The sequence below is a fragment of the Mya arenaria genome, chromosome 7, assembly GCF_026914265.1.
Source record: "Mya arenaria isolate MELC-2E11 chromosome 7, ASM2691426v1".
Taxonomy (NCBI): domain Eukaryota; kingdom Metazoa; phylum Mollusca; class Bivalvia; order Myida; family Myidae; genus Mya; species Mya arenaria.
This window is the reverse complement of record NC_069128.1, coordinates 26,329,676-26,350,365: the sequence shown is the minus strand read 5'-3', so window position 1 is coordinate 26,350,365 and position 20,690 is coordinate 26,329,676. Positions and strand designations below refer to the sequence as shown.

The 20,690-nt window shown below is 36.4% G+C and overlaps 1 protein-coding gene across 2 annotated transcripts in view; it reads right to left on the bottom strand.

Moving 5' to 3' along the window:
* Nucleotides 1-1,057: 1,057 nt before the first annotated feature.
* The window catches only part of LOC128241884 (la-related protein 4B-like), a 71,101-nt gene continuing 51,468 nt past the window's right edge, over nucleotides 1,058-20,690 (bottom strand). For both annotated transcript variants that reach the window (XM_052959007.1, XM_052959005.1), the window contains 8 exons: nucleotides 19,694-19,833; nucleotides 16,928-17,352; nucleotides 16,403-16,568; nucleotides 15,577-15,625; nucleotides 13,697-13,819; nucleotides 12,813-13,138; nucleotides 11,341-11,422; nucleotides 1,058-10,922 (listed from right to left, as the gene is read on the bottom strand). In XM_052959007.1, coding sequence (XP_052814967.1) covers nucleotides 10,464-10,922; nucleotides 11,341-11,422; nucleotides 12,813-13,138; nucleotides 13,697-13,819; nucleotides 15,577-15,625; nucleotides 16,403-16,568; nucleotides 16,928-17,352; nucleotides 19,694-19,833 — 1,770 coding nt within the window. In that variant the 3' untranslated portion in view covers nucleotides 1,058-10,463. The remainder of the gene's footprint in view (nucleotides 10,923-11,340; nucleotides 11,423-12,812; nucleotides 13,139-13,696; nucleotides 13,820-15,576; nucleotides 15,626-16,402; nucleotides 16,569-16,927; nucleotides 17,353-19,693; nucleotides 19,834-20,690) is intronic.

Genomic DNA, 20,690 nt, shown 5'->3' with positions numbered 1-20,690 from the left:
TAACAAGATTATGACCGTGTATTTACTAGCTGAAAACTCAAAAATATTACATGATTGGTGAATGCGGAGATTTACTCTGATCTACTATTATTTCATATGGTAGAAATACCGTGTTTTCTGCACCTTTCTGTATTATACACGAATGGTGGCGGTCGCTTATAGAAGGCTTAAACTAAGCCTTTAATGTTTGGCATGACAATCCCCTGCTAATTGCACTGATGTCACAATAGGGGCCAATTTCCTGTTAATTGGCTAAGGGGTATTTAGGGCCTAAAACTGCACAACAGGATATTCAGATCAGAGATCTGATAAGACAATTTGGCAATTAGATTAAGATCAATACCCAGAGGTTATGTACAATACACGGTTTGGAGTGGGGCAATGATAGAAGGATTAAACTAGGATTTTAACGTGTACAACATCAAGTAGGTAGTCAGTGCAAGTTTATTCCCAGATATTGCGGATGACTAGAAAGCATGTGATTGAAAAAGATTTAACGCGGCACTATCAGTTATGACGTCACGACCCTTTGACGTCTGCTCCATGGCCTAAAGGGTGTGCTTTAATTTTGGTACTCGCGGTTGAATCCCAGCCAAACTTGCAAATTTACATAATTGAACATTGTTCTTTCGTATGTGTGTCTAAATGAAATTAATTCTCGAAGAAAATTCAAATTATTCTATTATAGTGTCTGGTTTCTGTATAAAAACACATTTTCCGGGCTTTAAAAAGGATTATCAAAGCTGGCGAGTCTGACATTGTTTCGATTTTAAAATATTTTTGTTCTACATCTTTCTGGTGTCCCATTTTTTATTTATACAAAAAACTAGGTCAGCATAACACTCCTGTTTACATCTGGGCAAACAATCTTGGGAAAAAATGCACAATAATGTGTTTTTGTGTGCTTCACGGAACCTTCACAAACATGAGACTGATTAACACACAAACCACCAGGATAAAACACCTTATGCCAGAGAAATTATTTAAATTGAATAAATGATCTAGGCAAGTGGTAGATGCTTATAAATGCTCTACCAATATAATAACAAATCATGAAAATGAAGATGGGATTTTATTGTCATAATCAGTCACATAATTATAATAAATTATCTCTAGTAAGAAGAAAGAACAACAACTTGACACCATGGCAATGAAAGTTTCTTATTATAATAGAACAAAAAGGGGTTCTAACAACATCTTGGAAAATAGCAGGGGGTATTTTCATGTATGAGGGATTCATGTCAAAAGCGTAAAGGGGCTTAAAACCCTTTTGAAATTGCTTCCATAGTCATTTACATGCATATTCATTTCAAGTTACTTCCTGTTTTTGATGCAATTGTCCAATCCAAAAACAAATTTACAATTGTACAACAAATTTACAATTGTACAATAGTCTGAAGTTAATCCTGAACTGTAGAACCCCTAAACAAAGAATTGTAAAAACAACCAGTTAAACAATGATTTATCCTGTCACAATAAACTGAATGCAATATCGTTAATACAGCTTGATTTAAAAAATAATAATATTCGTTCTAATTACTGAATAATTCTGGCTGTTCAAGGCTGTTTATGGAAAATATCAAAAGCAAACAACATCTGTTGTTTTTCTTTTTTTGTAATATCTGCACAAAAAACATCATTTTATATTGACCTAAATGTTCTTATATTATTAGTATCCTAGTTTAGCCAGTTTTAATGATAAATTACACCCAGTTTCCCCAAAAACATTATGAATTTTTTTTCAGCCTCTCTGGTCTGCTGTCTATAAACACATACAGTATATACAATTAAACAAAAATAAAAGAATAATTCGAAACAACAATAAGTGAAACTAAATTTCAACTGCTTAACAAAGGAAAGGTGCCTTAACTGTTAAGTCTATATTCTACATTGAACAGACAATCAACAAATACCACTACTGTACAACTATTGTCTTATATCAGTAATATCCATAGTATTTTCAGAATTATGAGTTGTTAAAATGTTCAAGCCAATTATTAAAAAAATACTATAATATCAGTTTAAGTCATGCTTAAAAACAGAATTAGAAATATTTAAATATTTGAAATTGTAACAGAAATTAGAAAAAAGAGGCATCTCAGAAAAAAAATGTTAGTTTCAAGACTGGTATTGAATAATCCTTCCAAATATAGTATGTTAGCCTCAAGACTGGTATTGAATCCCTCCAAACAAAGTATGTTAGCCTCAAGACTGGTATTGAATCCCTCCAAACATAGTATGTTAGCCTCAAGACTGGTATTGAATCCCTCCAAACAAAGTATGTTAGCCTCAAGACTGGTATTGAATCCCTCCAAACATAGTATGTTAGCCTCAAGACTGGTATTGAATCCCTCCAAACATAGTATGTTAGCCTCAAGACTGGTATTGATTCCCTCCAAACAAAGTATGTTAGCCTCAAGACTGGTATTGATTCCCTCCAAACATAGTATGTTAGCCTCAAGACTGGTATTGAATCCCTCCAAACATAGTATGTTAGCCTCAAGACTGGTATTGAATCCCTCCAAACATAGTATGTTAGCCTCAAGACTGGTATTGATTCCCTCCAAACATAGTATGTTAGCCTCAAGACTGGTATTGAATCCCTCCAAACATAGTATGTTAGCCTCAAGACTGGTATTGAATCCCTCCAAACATAGTATACTAGTCTCAAGACTGGTATTGATTCCCTCCAAACATAGTATACTAGTCTCAAGACTGGTATTGATTCCCTCCAAACATAGTATACTAGTCTCAAGACTGGTATTGATTCCCTCCAAACATAGTATACTAGTCTCAAGACTGGTATTGATTCCCTCCAAACATAGTATGTTAGCCTCAAGACTGGTATTGAATCCCTCCAAACATAGTATACTAGCCTCAAGACTGGTATTGAATCCCTCCAAACATAGTATACTAGCCTCAAGACTGGTATTGAATCCCTCCAAACATAGTATACTAGCCTCAAGACTGGTATTGAATCCCTCCAAACATAGTATACTAGTCTCAAGACTGGTATTGAATCCCTCCAAACATAGTATACTAGTCTCAAGACTGGTATTGAATCCCTCCAAACATAGTATACTAGTCTCAAGACTGGTATTGAATCCCTCCAAACATAGTATGCTAGTCTCAAGACTGGTATTGAATCCCTCCAAACATAGTATGCTAGTCTCAAGACTGGTATTGAATCCCTCCAAACATAGTATGCTAGTCTCAAGACTGGTATTGAATCCCTCCAAACATAGTATGTTATTCTCAAGACTGGTATTGAATCCCTCCAAACATAGTTCAACATACAGGTTACTAAATGCACTGGAAAATGGTAGTAGATTACCCACTCTCAAAACAAAACGCTAACAATTAAATATAACTTAATGGCAAACAGTAGCATCTGATATAATTAAGTGTAAAGGCAAACAGAATAGTAAATCATTTATATTGAATACAATCTCGGACAAGTTCCTTCATAAAATAAGTATATAACAATTATGACAATAAAGTCGAGATAAATAAACCGTTTCCTTTACAACTTCCAAAAAGTTTGATTTTTTTTAACATTCTGAATATCAGAGAGAAAATTAAGGTTTAAATGTATGTAAGCATATGAATTGGTACATGTATATATAAAATATGAAGTCTGTCAAACCCATAAATATGCTTTCAAATACCTGGTGTCAAAATGATTGTTTTCTGCTGAATTGCTGGGTTTTTTTTAAATGCCATTGCCATCATAACATAAAGTACCTCTTTCTTAATTTTTAGCAAATATCAGGTCATGTAAGCAAACTATCGAGATCAAAGGATCACTTTCTCTTAGAAACATATTTTCTCTTACAAACATATAATTATCAGTGTCAATCACTGCACTGTAAGGAAATGGCAACTTTTTAATGAAAAGAGAACATAAATTTTCATAAATAGTATGAACATTTAAAGTACGACATACCCATTTCCACATTATAAACAATGATTCATGTAACACAGATTATATAAAACAAAAGCACTCACACAGTCATACAGAAATGCCATGTCCAGATAGTTTATATTTTTCCATATTTGTTTTTGCGTCTTTTTTTCATATGTTAATAATAATTTTAACACATGTCAATGTCAGTAAGCAGTACATATGTTAATACTAATGTTAACACATGTCAATGTTAATAAGCATTACAGAAATATATCATCCACAAGACAATGATTAGAAATAAAACTCTTACTCCATATTATGATCGAGCAATTTTATAAAGCACATTTTAATAAATTATTGCACTTAGTACAAAGCAAACCTAGCAAATGAACAAGAGCTGGCAAAGAGACAGCGCGCTCGACTATTTGGCTGCTTTTAAGATAGGTATTACAAAGTTTTAGTGAAACATGCATGGATCAATGTAAAATAAGATTAATTGCAAAACCTTATTCAGAACTTCTAAGTCAAATAATGAAGGGAAAAATTTGTATTATATGCAAGAGTGATCATACTTGATTGTTTAAAGTTTCAATACAATACATCAAGTAAATGCTGAGTTATTGACTTACACGTGCTTACATGCAAAACCTTAACTATAATTGCTAAGTCGAATAATAAAGGGGCAAAATTTATATTATATGCAAGATAGAGTTATCTTGCTTGATTAATTAAGACAGTTGAATGGTTGGGAGCACATGTATAAAGTTCCAATGCAATACATGATTTATTTGCTGAGATATTGAATCAAGTGTGGTTACATGCAAAACCTTAACCAGAATTTCTAAGTCGAATAATTAAGGGCCATCATTTGCAAAACAGTTATTTATCTTGGTTTTTCAAGAAGGTTGGGTGGTCTCAATGCAATACATCAAGTAGTTGCTGAGATATTAACCTATGTGTGCTTACATGCAAAACCTTGATCAGAATTTCTATGTTGAATAACAAAGGGCAATTATTTGCATTATATTCAAGACAGAGTTATCTAACTTGTTTATTAAGTAAGTTGGATAGTTGGGAACACTTGTCTAAAGTTTCAATGCAACACATGGTGTATTAATTGAGATATTGACTTTAATGTGGTAAACTTAACCAGAAATTTAAAGTCAAATAATATAGGACCATTATTTGCACTTAATGCTAAACAGAGTTATCTTACTTAATTATTTAAGAAGGTAGGATGGTTGAGTACCATTGTATAAAGTCTCAATGCAATACATCAAGTAGTTGGTGAGATATTAACCTATTTGTGCTTACATGCAAAACCTTTACCAGAATTTCTAAGTCAAATAATAAAGGCCCATAATTTGCATTATATTCAATTATATTCATTTGAGTGTTATCTTAATTAATGAAGTAGGTTGAATAGTTGGGAATACATATCTTAAGTTTCAATGCAATACATGATGCATTTGCTGAGATAATAACCTAAAGGTGCTTACATGGAAAACCTTAACCAAGGTGTGACGCGACCTTTGGGTGAGTAGTAAAGCTCTCCTTATCCGAGTCGAGCTAAAAATATTATATCCCTTTAATCTATGCTTAACCCTCTTGAATCAAATAATTTTGGATAATCACTTCTTAATCATGTGGCATTCTAGTTTCAATTTTATGAGTTTCACTTTGTAGAGAACAAAAAAGGATTCAATAAAACGCTTCCTTTTATTAAGTCAGTTTGATCAACTATTTGTTACCAGTTAGTTTACCTTTACCGCTGTTTTCTGTCTTCATAGTATGATTTGGGGTTTTATTACATGTACATGATTCTACAAAAAACCATTTCATTTAAAACACTTTTAGATTCTGCTTTATTTCATTCATATATCAAAAGCCTTTATTATAAATACTGATAGTGATTATATTGAGAACACATGAGAGTGACTGAAACTTATCTTGTATGAAAACCGCAACTTTTTACATGTATGTCCAATTTTTATACATGTATGTCCAATTTTTTTACATGTATGTCCAATTTTTATACATGTATGTCCATTTTTTTTTACATGTATGTCCAATTTTTATACATGTATGTCCAATTTTTTTTTACATGTATGTCCAATTTTTATACATGAATGTCCAATTTTTATACTGAACTACATCATGACCAACCCATCCAAATACAATTTTATGAAACTAATGGTAAAAGTAAACTGTAATGCTCAAACTATTGTTCTGGTACCATAAACAATGTCAACATAAATGTGTATTTGTTGTTCTGGTAACCTTGACAATGTCAACATGAACACATATGTATTGTTCTGGTAACCTTGACAATGTCAACCTGAACACATATGTATTGTTCTGGTAACCTTGACAATGTCAACATGAACATATATATATTGTTCTGGTAACCTTGACAATGTCAACATGAACACATATATTGTTCTGGTAACCTTGAAAATGTCAATGTAATTTCTCTTATTCCTAAAGAAATCCAAAAAATGAAGTTGTTGACAGTAATTGTGAATATTAATTTAGTATTTGATAAATACATATATACTTTTGGTACTTGTTTGATGTGTATTTGACACAATGTACTTTTCAAACTGCATCGTAAAGACTATTACATCATGATCTCAGCATGTAGTTGCCTAGTGAGGTTTTCTGTCTCACACTCCATCATTCAATACTGCTGTTTGGTCAGAGACACAGTATAGTTGCCTAGTGAGGTTTTCTGTCTCACACTCCATCATTCAATACTGCTGTTTGGTCAGAGACACAGTATAGTTGCCTAGTGAGGTTTTCTGTCTCACACTCCATCATTCAATACTGCTGTTCTGTCAGAGACACAGTATAGTTGCCTAGTGAGGTTTTCTGTCTCACACTCCATCATTCAATACTGCTGTTTGGTCAGAGACACAGTATAGTTGCCTAGTGAGGTTTTCTGTCTCACACTCCATCATTCAATACTGCTGTTCTGTCAGAGACACAGTATAGTTGCCATTAAAGAGCCATTATTTAGGTGTCGGTGAGGGGGAAACTCGGCCAGGGGGAAACTTTCAGCCCAGGTTTTCAATCTAAACCAATCACAACCTATATTCATGGCTGAATACTTGAATCATTCAAATCGTAATAACAATCAACTTCGTAAATCAATATCTTTAATGTGACATTTTAATTTTTAATGTTCTTAGATGGCATAAAAGAAATACAATACACTTTCTTTTACAGATAACATGTACTTATCTGATTTCCAAAATATCTTCTTTGAAAAAATAATGTGATCAATTTATATAAACAAATAATATTAAAATATGTGTCCCATAGTGGACAGTAATTCACATGATTAAAGGGTGTATTCATTATAGGAAAAACTGAACAGACAATGAAGCAAAAATACATATAAAGTTTGTATGACTAACACCACACTCACACACTAACAAAAGTGCAAACAAGTGAAACATTAATACATTGGTAAAGATTTTATACATGAACAGTCCATAACAGAAAATTGATTGAAAAATTCACGAACAAAATCTACAACTTTCTAAATATACACATAGCAAAATATTCAACATTCTTACGATCACTTTGAGTATGAACAATTAACAGAAACCATTATAGCAAGAAAGTGAATATTAGTTTAATTAATTAGACACCACATTCATTCACAAACAAAATCTGGCACTTTTTGTTTTATCATCAATAGTATGTATATTTTAAATTCAAAAGCAAGATTGATAACCAATGGTTTATAAAGTTAAAGTCTATTACCCATGTAACAAAACCCAGTCATTTGTGTGATTGATACTAAGCCTATCTCAGACTGGCAGACCTTATGTTTATCAAGATGATAATATACCACATCAACAATTCCCAATCATTGTGTGTCTACTGGAGTTCTACATTGCCAAGCAGGACAAACATCCCAACCAATTAATTAACTCCACCCATTTACAGCATGCAATATTTAAACCCTGTTCTTGTGATATTGTGTAGTCAGAAAGAAATTGTATTTCCAGAAACATCAAACTCTTTATGCAGGGTTGAAGAAACATTAAGTATATAGTAAAACTGCTTGCGTGAATCACATGGTATGTGCTCAATATGGGATAACCTGCACCTATGAGTTCTGGATATATATTTTGTTTTTGGTACTATGTTCATTTTTTTATATGGACACAATCTCTTCAATAATTATAGCATGTCAAACATAAATGTAAATCAGTTTAATGTTATGATTGAATGATGATCACATTTATTATGTTTGAACTACACCATGTCATGTAGAGTATGGCATAATAATGGTTCTAGTGCTCTACTAGATAACTAGATATCAGAAACGCACACCGAACTAATTGATATGAATATCAAAAAGCTGCCAACATCTATAGAGGACAAACCAACTTTAGATCCTTTAAACCGATATCAAAAGCTGTCAATGTCGGTAGAGGGAAAACCAGCCTAGACTCTTGAACCGATATCAATAGCTGCCAATGTCGGTTGAGGGAAAACCAGCCTGGACTCTTGAACCGATATCAATAGCTGCCAATATCGGTAGAGTGAAAACCAGCCGAGACTCTTGAACCGATATCAAAAGCTGTCAATGTCGGTAGAGGGAAAACCAGCCTAGACTCTTGAACCGATATCAATAGCTGCCAATGTTGGTTGAGGGAAAACCAGTCTAGATCTGTTGAACCAATATCAAAAGCTGCCAACATCAGAACAAAGAAAACCATGCTCAACCCATAAACCGGTATCAAAAGCTGTCAACATCGCTCGAGGGAAAACCATTATCAAACCATTAACGATATCAAAAATTTCCAACATCGCTCTAGGAAAAACCATGCTCGACCCTTGAACGATATCAAAAACTGCCAACATCTATCGAGGGAAAACCAGCTCTCATTTCTTGTACCAAGGTAATGTGACATCAATTCACAAAATATTATCACTTCAGTTTTAAACCATATTTCGAACTGCATTACTATTGAAAGACTTTGTGCATTGAAAATTGCAGAATTTGAAATAGTCACTCACACCAAATGACCAAGTAGAAAGTATCTCAGAGGTTTTGCCAAACTTTTATACCTAGTGTTTGAACTAACATGTGATTGAATAACAGTTGCATATGTGCCATTAAGAATGAAAAAAAAAAAAACTAACAAGATGAAGTGCTTGTATAGAAAAAGATACTTAGAACAATGCTTATGGTTTTAACATAATAAAAATGAGCAAGATAATGAAAGTATTCTTGAATAGTCAAAATAAAGTAGGAGAAAAAAATAATTCCGACACATGAACATATACATTAATGAAACATCACAGTATACATCTTCATTCAGCATTTATAAATATCAGTCATTGATTATTGATATTTACCAAGGCAAGAATAATATTAAAGAAATTGACTCACAAGTTGGACAAAAAATTACGTATATAGAAGGATCTTTTGAAAAACACTAGAAAATAATGTAGCCAGTTTTTTAATCTTTTAAAATTAAATAATAAATAGGTTTTTCATATTTCTCCAAAGCTACCATCTTAACCAACATATCAAAATGAAAATATGTTAGGTTTATGGATTTCAAATTTTCTTGCCAGGATTTTGATTGTAAATCCAAGTTTTCATTTTATTCACATGATGTTACAAAGTGGGTTTTTATTACACATTTTTCCCCCAATCTGTGAGCCATAACTTCTGCGTGACTTTCTTGAATACTAGAGACCATTATGGCATATCTGTGCAACAACTCGAATTAACAACTCAAAGAGCTCCACATCTTCTGATGTAAATGACAGAACTTGCTAAAATCTTACATCATCTTAATTTAAAGCAACTAAACAAGTGTATTTTGTACTTTAAAAATCCACAAATAATTGAAACATATCTGTTTTAAAATGGAATTGGCAAGAGATGTCTGCTAATCAACATTCTAGCCGGAGAAGTAATGGGATATCTCTTTCTGTGTAAAAGGCCATTTTATCATCACAAGATTTAACAATACATAACATTCAACAATAAATGGCAGCCAATACTGATCAACATTACCAAAAGCACTGGAGAAAATATTTTGATATAATATAAGTTTTAAACAACACCAAGAAAAGAAAAGAAAAAAATATTCAGTAAAAGTCATCTGTTTACAATATTAACACTGATAGTAAGAAAATAGAATAAAATGCAATTTAATTGCAAACAAAACAGCCTTCCAATCTTAAAAGATTAAAGAAAATGTTTGCACAAAGAACCAACACCTCAATAATGACACCAACTGTACATTTCCTCATTATTCCCATGACTGTGTTAACTTCATATCTGATATCATACAGCATTCCACAACATCCAAATCTACCTCACAAATCCATCTCATTCAAATAAGCCAATACCAACAAAAGAAATGCATTGAGTCTTAACAGCCAACAATATCACCTATGCGGCTTATTTTTGCAGCAAATTGATAATCCACAACAGTCCATATTTCAGATAACTTTCAAACGATCAATGACCACTTGTCAATCATTCGAGAAAGTAGACAATAGCTCCAACCACTGCCGATCACTTAGCAATAGCAGTCTTGAGCCCATCTCTCTCTCGAGGGGGTGGAGCATCCCTTCTGTCAAAGCGACGCCCACTATCTCGATTCTCATATCTACGTTCCCGATTTTCTTTCAATCTCCGATTAGCTCTCTGTTCCTTGGGGTCGTCTTGGTGATAATTCTCTTTCTTTAAGTCATGATCACGCCTAGAATCTGGGTCACACCCATTTGAGTCTTTTCTTGCAAACTCCTTGCCTGAACTTTGACTGTTTTTCACAAGGGTGTTAGCCTGAACTGGAGTTTGACCCTGCTCTTTAAGCGCCCGGCTCGACGCAGGAAGTGACGACGATTCCACCGTATCCTCGGCTTCAGAGTCATCGTCAGCAAGTGAGTTTGCAGAGACTTCAGCGGCTTTTGCTTTTTGCACCATTTGAGCATAGGAGAGTTTGACAGAGTTGCTGGACATGTCCTTATCAATCTGAAATACCATGGCAAAATGTTGAGATCACACTAATTTATTTTATCTTAGCTTAAACATTATATTTTTTACAACGATTGTGAAGAAAGCTATGATAGCTTATACTAAGTCACTCTCGTTGGCGGCACAATGTTGCACGAGAGTGTGGTCTTGTGTTGTTGGGGAAACCGGAGTACCCGGAGAAAACCCACTTGTCAAGCTTGGTGACCACTAACGAAACTCACATGCGCCCAGGCCGGGAATCGAACCCGGGTCGCCTTGGTGAAGAGCAAGTGCGTTAACCACTGCGCTAACCAGACAACCATATTTTATCTTGATTGGGAAAACTGATCAAGATCTTAGTGGAATCACATGTTTATCACTTTATATTAATTTTGACTGAAACGGAATTCAAAGAGAGCAACTCTTGTTCACTTACAGAGTTAGAGTGAGAGAGAGGTCTTTCCTGACTGGTTTTGCACTCTGCCACTGACTGTACGGGAGGTATTGACTTAGATGACCTGAAATGTAACATATACATGTATATCATGTATAACTCATAAGAAGGCCAAGTTGTTAGCTCCAGCTACCTGGAAAACTCAGAATGTATTGGGTTTCTCTCTCTCTCAACAAATAATTCACAAAACATCCTTAAAATGAAGCTCAGGTAGAATTATTGATTTATTTTCATAACTACAAATATAATTATAACCTTTAAGTCATTCAAATCAAATTTCAACAAGTCACAATTCTTACACTTACACTTGGCCTAAGCCATGATAACAAACCTTCCTATGTAAAACTCAAGATTGGGGAGCCTCGCAAACTTTTGACATCATTGTGTAAGCAAGGCTAGTGGTATGGCAGCAATACTTCTCTTAATACTAACCTGGAATGATAGCAAACTTCTCTCTCCTACACACACCTAGAAAGGGAACAATGCTGTTCCTACACTCACCCAGAAAGAATTGCAGTAATTGTGCTCCCACACTCACCTAGAATAGCAGCAATACATCCCCTCACTCACTAGAATGGCAGCAATACTTCTACACTTACCTAAAGTGGCAGCAATACATCTCCTAAACTCACCTAGAATAGCAGCAATACATCTCCTACACTCACCCAGAATGGCAGCAATACTTCTCCTACACTCACCTAGAATGACAGAAATACATCCCCTACACTCACCTAGAATGGCAGCAATACATCCCCTACACTCGACTAGAATGGCAGCAATACTTCTCCTACACTCACCTAGAATGGCAGCAATACTTCTCCTACACTCACCTAGAATGGCAGATATACATCTCCTACACTCACCTAGAATGGCAGCAATACTTCTCCTACACTCACCTAGAATGGCAGCAATACATCTCCTACACTCACCTAGAATGGCAGCAATACATCCCCTACACTCACCTAGAATGGCAGCAATACATCCCCTACACTCACCTAGAATGGCAGCAATACTTCCCCTACACTCACCTAGAATGGCAGCAATACATCCCCTACACTCACCTAGAATGGCAGCAATACATCTCCTACACTCACCTAGAATGGCAGCAATACATCCCCTACACTCACCTAGAATGGCAGCAATACATCCCCTACACTCACCTAGAATGGCAGCAATACTTCTCCTGCACTCACCTAGAATGGCAGCAATACATCTCCTACACTCACCTAGAATGGCAGCAATACTTCTCCTACACTCACCTAGAATGGCAGCAATACTTCTCCTACACTCACCTAGAATGGCAGCAATACATCTACTCTCACCTAGAATGGCAGCAATACATCTCCTACTCTCACCTAGAATGGCAGCAATACTTCTCCTGCACCCACCTAGAATGGCAGCAATACATCTCCTACACTCACCTAGAATGGCAGCAATACATCCCCTACACTCACCTGGTTTGTGAGACAGATGCTGGTTGAGCAACTGAAGGATCAGTTGTAGCTGTTACCCTTGATGACATTGTCACCGCTGCTGATGATGCTACTGAAATTGCAGACTGCGAAGGAGCACTTTGCAAACTGGCGACAGACTGTGTAAAACTGCTTTCCTTAGAAGCGTTAACTGGTTTTGTGTTGGTTGAAGACGTTAGGGCAGTATTGGGGCCACTGGGCAAAACAGGACTCGATGATTTGGGCATCTCCTTCACCTGTGTTTTGGCAGTGCCCTTGACAACATCGGACAACTTGCTCTCAAACACTTCCTCTGAGGCAGTGTTGCTCTGAAAATCAGGAGTAAACTCGTCACAATTAGTGAATGAATTACATAGGTTAATGTTTCAAAAATACTGAACATTAAGCCAATTACAGATTAACTGCTTGATTTTCATCCATATCTCTTAAAATCCAGCCTGTCAGCAGATAGACAGACACAATAGCCAACTGTCATCATATCATACATACATTACAACTAAAAAATGGCAACAATCCAGTTATTTTTTATAAACCTGCCATCATATAAAACATACAACTTAAAATGGCAAACAATCACAATTATTTTTTTTTACCCAATCCTGTATATCACTTTCTAATATCAAACTCTTCATCTGCACTCCTGTTCAAACAAGCTTGTACGGCCTATATTCATAAACATCTTCAGATATTTACTAATGTAAGTCAAGTAACTAATATTTGAACAGTAAATATCTATCTGGTTTTACAAACAATTAGCTGTCAGACTTGATTCATTTTTTGTTTGTTTTTAATATCTTTATTTAACAATAAAGGTGAATAAGGAAATGACAAGGTGTTTCCTGAGTAAGGGGACCATCTGTGCTTACCTCAGCCCCAGGCAGGGGCGGGAAACTGGTTGGTTCATAGTCAAACTTGTTCGGAGGCAGGCTCCGACTAGAGAAAGCTGGGGGACCTCCTTCCTTTGTCGACGTCTGGGAGGAATTTGACCGCTGTAATACACCATTTCATCAATAGGAAATTTCAATATTATAGATAGTCTCCAAGTTTTGCAACCTATACCTCAGATCTTAAGAAAGCATGCATGCCGTATTTCTGGAAGGCTTCCCAAGGGATTTTGCTCAGAAAATCTAGACTAAGGATTTTTCATTGATCATCATTTAAAATGAAAAGCATCTTATTAAATACATATGAATAAGAAATGTATTGTACAAAGCAATCTAATCTACAATCCCAAACACACACACACACACGCACACACACACACACATACAAATTTCCAAAGATGTTCACCAGTACTAGGGGAAAGGGGGATTTTCCCCTCGACAGGGGATATGGCGTGTATGTGGATGTAATATCAAATATAAAGTGGTATATTATATATATTCAAGAATTCTGCAGAATTTCAGCTGTCACAGTGGTCGAAATTAACACAAGCCCGCAAGCCTGCACTGGTAAAATGTCTTACAGACTTGTTTATCCAAAAGTCTCATTTCAATGATTGCTGTGACCGGCTAAGAGCCAATGTTCTTCAAAACATATTATACATTTTAATTTAAAAGGAGCAAAACTCTGTTCAAGAGTTAGAACTTTGACAAGAAATAAACTGACTGTATTTGAAATGGAAACTAGAAGCGCTAAATGCGACGGAACCAGGTTTTTGTTATGGGCAATCAGAAATTATAGCCAATTAATTTGTTGTATGAGCAAGTTCAATCTGCAGCTTCATATAAGCTATATTCACACTAAGATTCATCACTATCCATCAATTCTAACTAAGTTGTTGGCAGAAAAACATTTTTCTATTTTTAGGAACAGTGACCTTGACCCCACCTCCCAAGCTAGCTCTTCACATAAGCTACCTTCGCTCTTAAGTTTCATCAATATCTATCAATGCTAACTAAAGTTATTGGGCAGAAACCATTTTTCTATTTTAAGTAACAGTGACCTTGACCATTTTTCTATTTTAAGTAATAGTGACCTTGACCTTAGCCCCTCCCCACTCAAAAGCAATCCCAAGCTAGCTCTTCACATAGCAACTTACACACCAAGTTTCGTCAATATCTATCAATGCTAACTAAAATTATTGGGCAGAAACCATTTTTCTATTTTTAGTAACAGTGACCTTAGCCCCAACCCCCTCAAAAGTAATCCCAAGCTAGCTCTTCCCATAAGCTACCTACACACCAAGTTTCATCATTATCTATCAATGCTAACTAAAGTTATTGAACAGAAACCAATGTTTGACGCCCGCCCGCCTGCCCAACGACAACCTCATTCTAATAACCCGGTTTTCGTTGAAAACCTGGTTAAAAACTCTGGTGTTACTGGGGTTTTTCAACTGACAATTGAGACATTGTGATGACCATCACTGTCACCTAGTTTCATCATGATAGGATAATAAAAACTTAAGTAATTCTCAGCATGTAAATTGGGCATAACTGGGTTGTTTCTGAGGCAATTCAGCTGAGGAATAAACTTAACCTGAATGTAACGATCACAAACACTCGCAGCAAGTTTAATCATAATTGGATTAACTATACTAGGCATTGTGATTTATTGTGATTTATTTACTTTACTTTTTGTATATTAAAATTTCTAAATCGTTGACTGACTTAGCAGTTTTGGACTTTTTTTTTCTTCTAAAAATGAGCCATTTTCTGTTACTGAAATCAGTCTGGCAAAGTAAAAATCGGTCCAGACAGGCAAATTGTTGGTTTTTAGAAGCCCTGGTTAGTAATTTACTTACATTTGGTCTAGCACCATCATCCTCCCTTTTTCGCCTTCGATAACTCTTACTGCAAATAATTTAAGTAGATCAATAAAGTTGCCCAAATATAGGCCTAAAAAAGTGTGTTTTAAAATGTTGTTTAAATTCTTTAAAGCTTTACACAGAAGATGACACCATTCTCCAACGTTGCCAATAACATTCTTATATTAAAGCCTAATAAAAGAGAATATTGTGTGATGGATGGACAGTGTTCCCCCTCAATCTATACACACAGAACAAGTGACAAAAGTACTGAATACCCTCATAATAATGAGTTACTGCCCCTACACCATATTTTTGGCAAAAGTTGAAAAGGGACTATAACTCTATCAAAAATTGTTAGTTTCTAATCAAAGTTGAAATATTCTATGTTGTTAAACATGAGTACCAAAATATTATTTCAATTCATCAACCCATTATTGAGTTATCATCCAGACACAATAAAAATACTACAGATAGACTGGCCCACCTGTATGCCCAAACCATGAAAAAATCCAAACACTGGTAGACACTCACCAAAGGTGAATTTGACCTGTATTTTTATTAAACTTGTTAGAAATAATAAAACTTATGTAAATTCATTGTTGGGATTTTTTTGCCAAATTTTAAGGTAAAAAGGGACACTTGTGCTGTGGTGAGCTAAAAATTGGTAATTTGTAACCAAAGCCAAACTAGACCTATATCTTACGATGTTCAACATGTGTAAATCTATATCCATCAACCCTGTCATGAAATGTCCTCCATACAGGGTTTAAAACCAATGGACTGAGGTAGCTCTCTTTTATTTCTAAAATAATCCCCATACCCCGCATATCCATCATTATTTCTCAGGTCAGACTGCAGCCGGCCATTCCTGGGACCTCCAGCAACACTACTACTGGTGTTGTTGTTGCTGTCTAAATGCTGTTGTTGCTGCTGCTGATGATGGGGACTGGACTGCTGGTGGTGTTGGTGATGAGACATCATTCCACCTGATATGATAGAACACTGGTATCAATATAAGGGCTAAAAGCAGGCCATGAAATACCTGGGGTTTTAGTCAGGAAGAGGGACATTGAGCTAAAGGAGAAAAGTGCACATTACATTAGGCTGAAAAACGCTTATATATTATGAAATTGACAGAAATATTAGGGGAATGTGTTTAATTGAAGTAGTATTACATATCAACTACCAAGTATGTAAAGTATGCATGTATTTATAATCACATGACAAGTTTTAATAAAAAACTAGGGATGGCAACAAGTAGTAAAATTGGTACTCATTATTATTTGTATTTGTCCTTTTTATTTTATTCATTCCATAAATATGTTCTATAAATCTAGGTTTGTACCTGAATGAGGTCCAGCAGCGTTGTGCATATGGCTGTTACTATGGTTACCATGCGAATGTGAAGGCCCCCCATGATGTGGATGACCGCCTTCTCCCCTGCGACCCCCAAAAGACGGGGGACCATGGTTTGAGATCGAGTGTAGGTTTTTGTGGTGGTGTGGGTGCGGAGGTGGCAGGTGGTTGCCATGGTTTGGATGATTGCCATGGTTACCATGCCCGCCGCCAGGTTGGTTGTGTTGGTTGTGTTGATTGTGGGGCATGCCACTGTGGATGTGGCCTTGCGGTGGACCATGCGAGTGAGCACTGTTGTTGTTGGCAGCATTCTGCTGTCGCTCATGTTGGTGTTGAAGACGGGGCGGGAGCGAGTCATTCGAGTTGATCCTCTCACGACCCATGGACTGGTTCCCACTTGAAGACTTTTGATTTCTGAAAAGGGAAGGAGTTTAATCAGCTATAATCAAACTATTACAGCAATTTCAAGACTCAGCTATGACTATTTAAAGGTTGATTAAAGTGGTAATCAATACTTTCATAATACCGTTAATCACTGTGTATAGGGAACCTAGCATAAATATGATGCAGGCAAAAAAATACAAGAAAAGCCCATGAAAATATGTTCATATGACATATACCATACATGGGACACAGTAAAGAATGTCAAAATCAGCAGCCAGTATTGTGGGTCTTGAACCCAACACATCATCTTTATGTACCAAACAATTGTGCCAATTCATTTAAATAATCCCTAGCTGCAAGATCGATTTACAGCTCGGACATGACCAACAGCAGCATTCCATAATGATAAACCAGTCAGTGTGACCTTGACCTTTGCAGTAAAGACTTTAGTCTTGCAAGTGACACATTGTCTTAAAGTAACTGAACACACATGCCAAGAAATTTTTAAAATCCCTCAGTGCATGACAAAGTTTCAGCCTAGATGCTAAAGAACAGATGGATGGGTCATTTTAATATGCCCTTCTTTGGGGGCATAAAAAAAACTATAATATACATGTATGGAAAAATGCAGGAAGCACAAATATTTTATCACATGTGGAAAGAAATAAAAAAAACCCGAAACCGTTCAATTCTTTCCAAGGATAGTGCCTAAATGGAGCAGGTGAAACTTTGTAGGAAGATGAGGTAAGTGCCAAAATGGAGCAGGTGGACCCTTGTAGGAAGATGAGGTTAAGTGCCAAAACGGAGCAGTTGGACCCTTGTAGGAAGATGAGGTAAGTGCCAAAATGGAGCAGGTGGACCCTTGTAGGAAGATGAGGTTAAGTGCCAAAACGGAGCAGTTGGACCCTTGTAGGAAGATGAGGTAAGTGCCAAAATGGAGCAGTTGGACCCTTGTAGGAAGATGAGGTAAGTGCCAAAATGGAGCAGGTGGAACCTTGTAGGTAGATGAGGTAAGTTCCAAAATGGAGCAGGTGGAACCTTGTAGGAAGATGAGGTAAGTGCCAAAATGGAGCAGTTGGAACCTTGTTGGTAGATGAGGAAAGTGCCAAAATGGAGCAGGTGGAACCTTGTAGGTAGATGAGGAAAGTGCCAAAATGGAGCAGTTGAACCCTTGTACGAAGATGAGGTAAGTGCCAAAATGGAGCAGGTGGACCCTTGTAGGAAGATGAGGTAAGTGCCTAAATGGAGCAGGTGGAACCTTGTAGGAAGATGAGGTAAGTGCCTAAATGGAGCAGTTGGAACCTTGTAGGTAGATGAGGAAAGTGCCAAAATGGAGCAGTTGGAACCTTGTAGGTAGATGAGGAAAGTGCCAAAATGGAGCAGTTGGAACCTTGTAGGTAGATGAGGAAAGTGCCAAAATGGAGCAGTTGGAACCTTGTAGGTAGATGAGGAAAGTGCCAAAATGGAGCAGTTGGAACCTTGTAGGTAGATGAGGAAAGTGCCAAAATGGAGCAGTTGGAACCTTGTAGGTAGATGAGGTAAGTGCCAAAATGGAGCAGTTGGAACCTTGTAGGTAGATGAGGAAAGTGCCAAAATGGAGCAGTTGGAACCTTGTAGGTAGATGAGGTAAGTGCCAAAATGGAGCAGTTGGAACCTTATAGGTGGATGAGGAAAGTGCCAAAATGGAGCAGTTGGAACCTTGTTGGTAGATGAGGAAAGTGCCAAAATGGAGCAGTTGGAACCTTGTTGGTAGATGAGGAAAGTGCCAAAATGGAGCAGTTGGAACCTTGTAGGTAGATGAGGAAAGTGCCAAAATGGAGCAGTTGGAACCTTGTTGGTAGATGAGGAAAGTGCCAAAATGGAGCAGTTGGAACCTTGTAGGTAGATGAAGTAAGTGCCTATATGGAGCAGTTGGAACCTTGTTGGTAGATGAGGAAAGTGTCAAAATGGAGCAGTTGGAACCTTGTTGGTAGATGAGGAAAGTGCCAAAATGGAGCAGTTGGAACCTTGTAGGTAGATGAGGAAAGTGCCAAAATGGAGCAGTTGGAACATTGTTGGTAGATGAGGAAAGTGCCCAAATGGAGCAGTTGGAACCTTGTAGGTAGATGAGGAAAGTGCCAAAATGGAACAGTTGGAACCTTGTAGGTAGATGAAGTAAGTGCCTATATGGAGCAGTTGGAACCTTGTTGGAAGATGAGGTAAGTGCCTAAATGGAGCAGGAGGAACCTTGTAAGAGATGCGGTAAGTGCCAAAATGGAGCAGTTGGAACTTTTTAGGTAGATAAGGTAAGTGCCAAATGGAGCAGTGGGAACTTTGAGTAACAGTTTGTAAGGAAAAATAGCTGAAAATTGCACCTAATGTTATTATATACCTGTTGCTACCCCTGTTGTTGTTGCTGCTACTGCTGCTCGTGTTGTTGTTGCTAACAGTGTTTGAGTGATAGAGGTTTCTGTTGGGCACTTGGTTATTCATCTTCACGCCGGTTGCTTGGTAACCATTCATCGCCAGCACCTATTAAGAGAATGTCCCTCGTTTTTAACAAGAATATTAATATTTTCCAATTCTGTTGCAATTCATTCCATTAACATACATGATTTCAATAACATTCATGTTGGTATGAACACACCTCTGAAACTACAAATCACACGCTGATGATTGGTCAAAGGATGTTTTGTTGCAATAAGATGAGTGTGACGTTGATGAATTAAGTGTCAACATTGATGCCACAGCTGTACAAACAACCAATTTCATACAATGTTTTAATGGCATTTAGCAAGACTTTAAAGCATCTAGTTTGATTGCATAAACCATAATTTTAAAATTCCAATGCACATGTGTCCTTTCACAGGTTGAAATGAATTTTAAGAGAGTTTTCTGTTATTTTAATATACAATACCAGAGTTTTAGATAAGAGCAATTATGCTACTAAAATAACAGAAAATGCACTTAAAGTTGATCTTGTCTTTACATATCAAATACATATGGCAAGCTATTTTAAATTGCCTCTGAAGATAAAAAATACCACCCATATTTAACTAGAGCTGTCACAGGAGTGACAAATACCCCCAAATGCCGCCTGGACACAGGAATGGCAAACCATTCCTTTGAAAAGAGGCCATTACTCCAAGGTTACTGCACACTGCATCTTCTTTTATCATGCATGTATTGTTTTATTTAAATCTGTTGGGTAATTTAGAAGTTACACTGCTGACAAGAAAAACTAGCCTTTCATGAGTTATCGTCCGGAAACCGTTTTTCTATTTTTAGTAACAGTGTCCTTGACCTTGGCCCCACCAGCCCCAATATCGAACTTGACCTGTATCTTCTGATGTTACACCTGTGTACCAAAAAAATTTCAAATCTGTCTA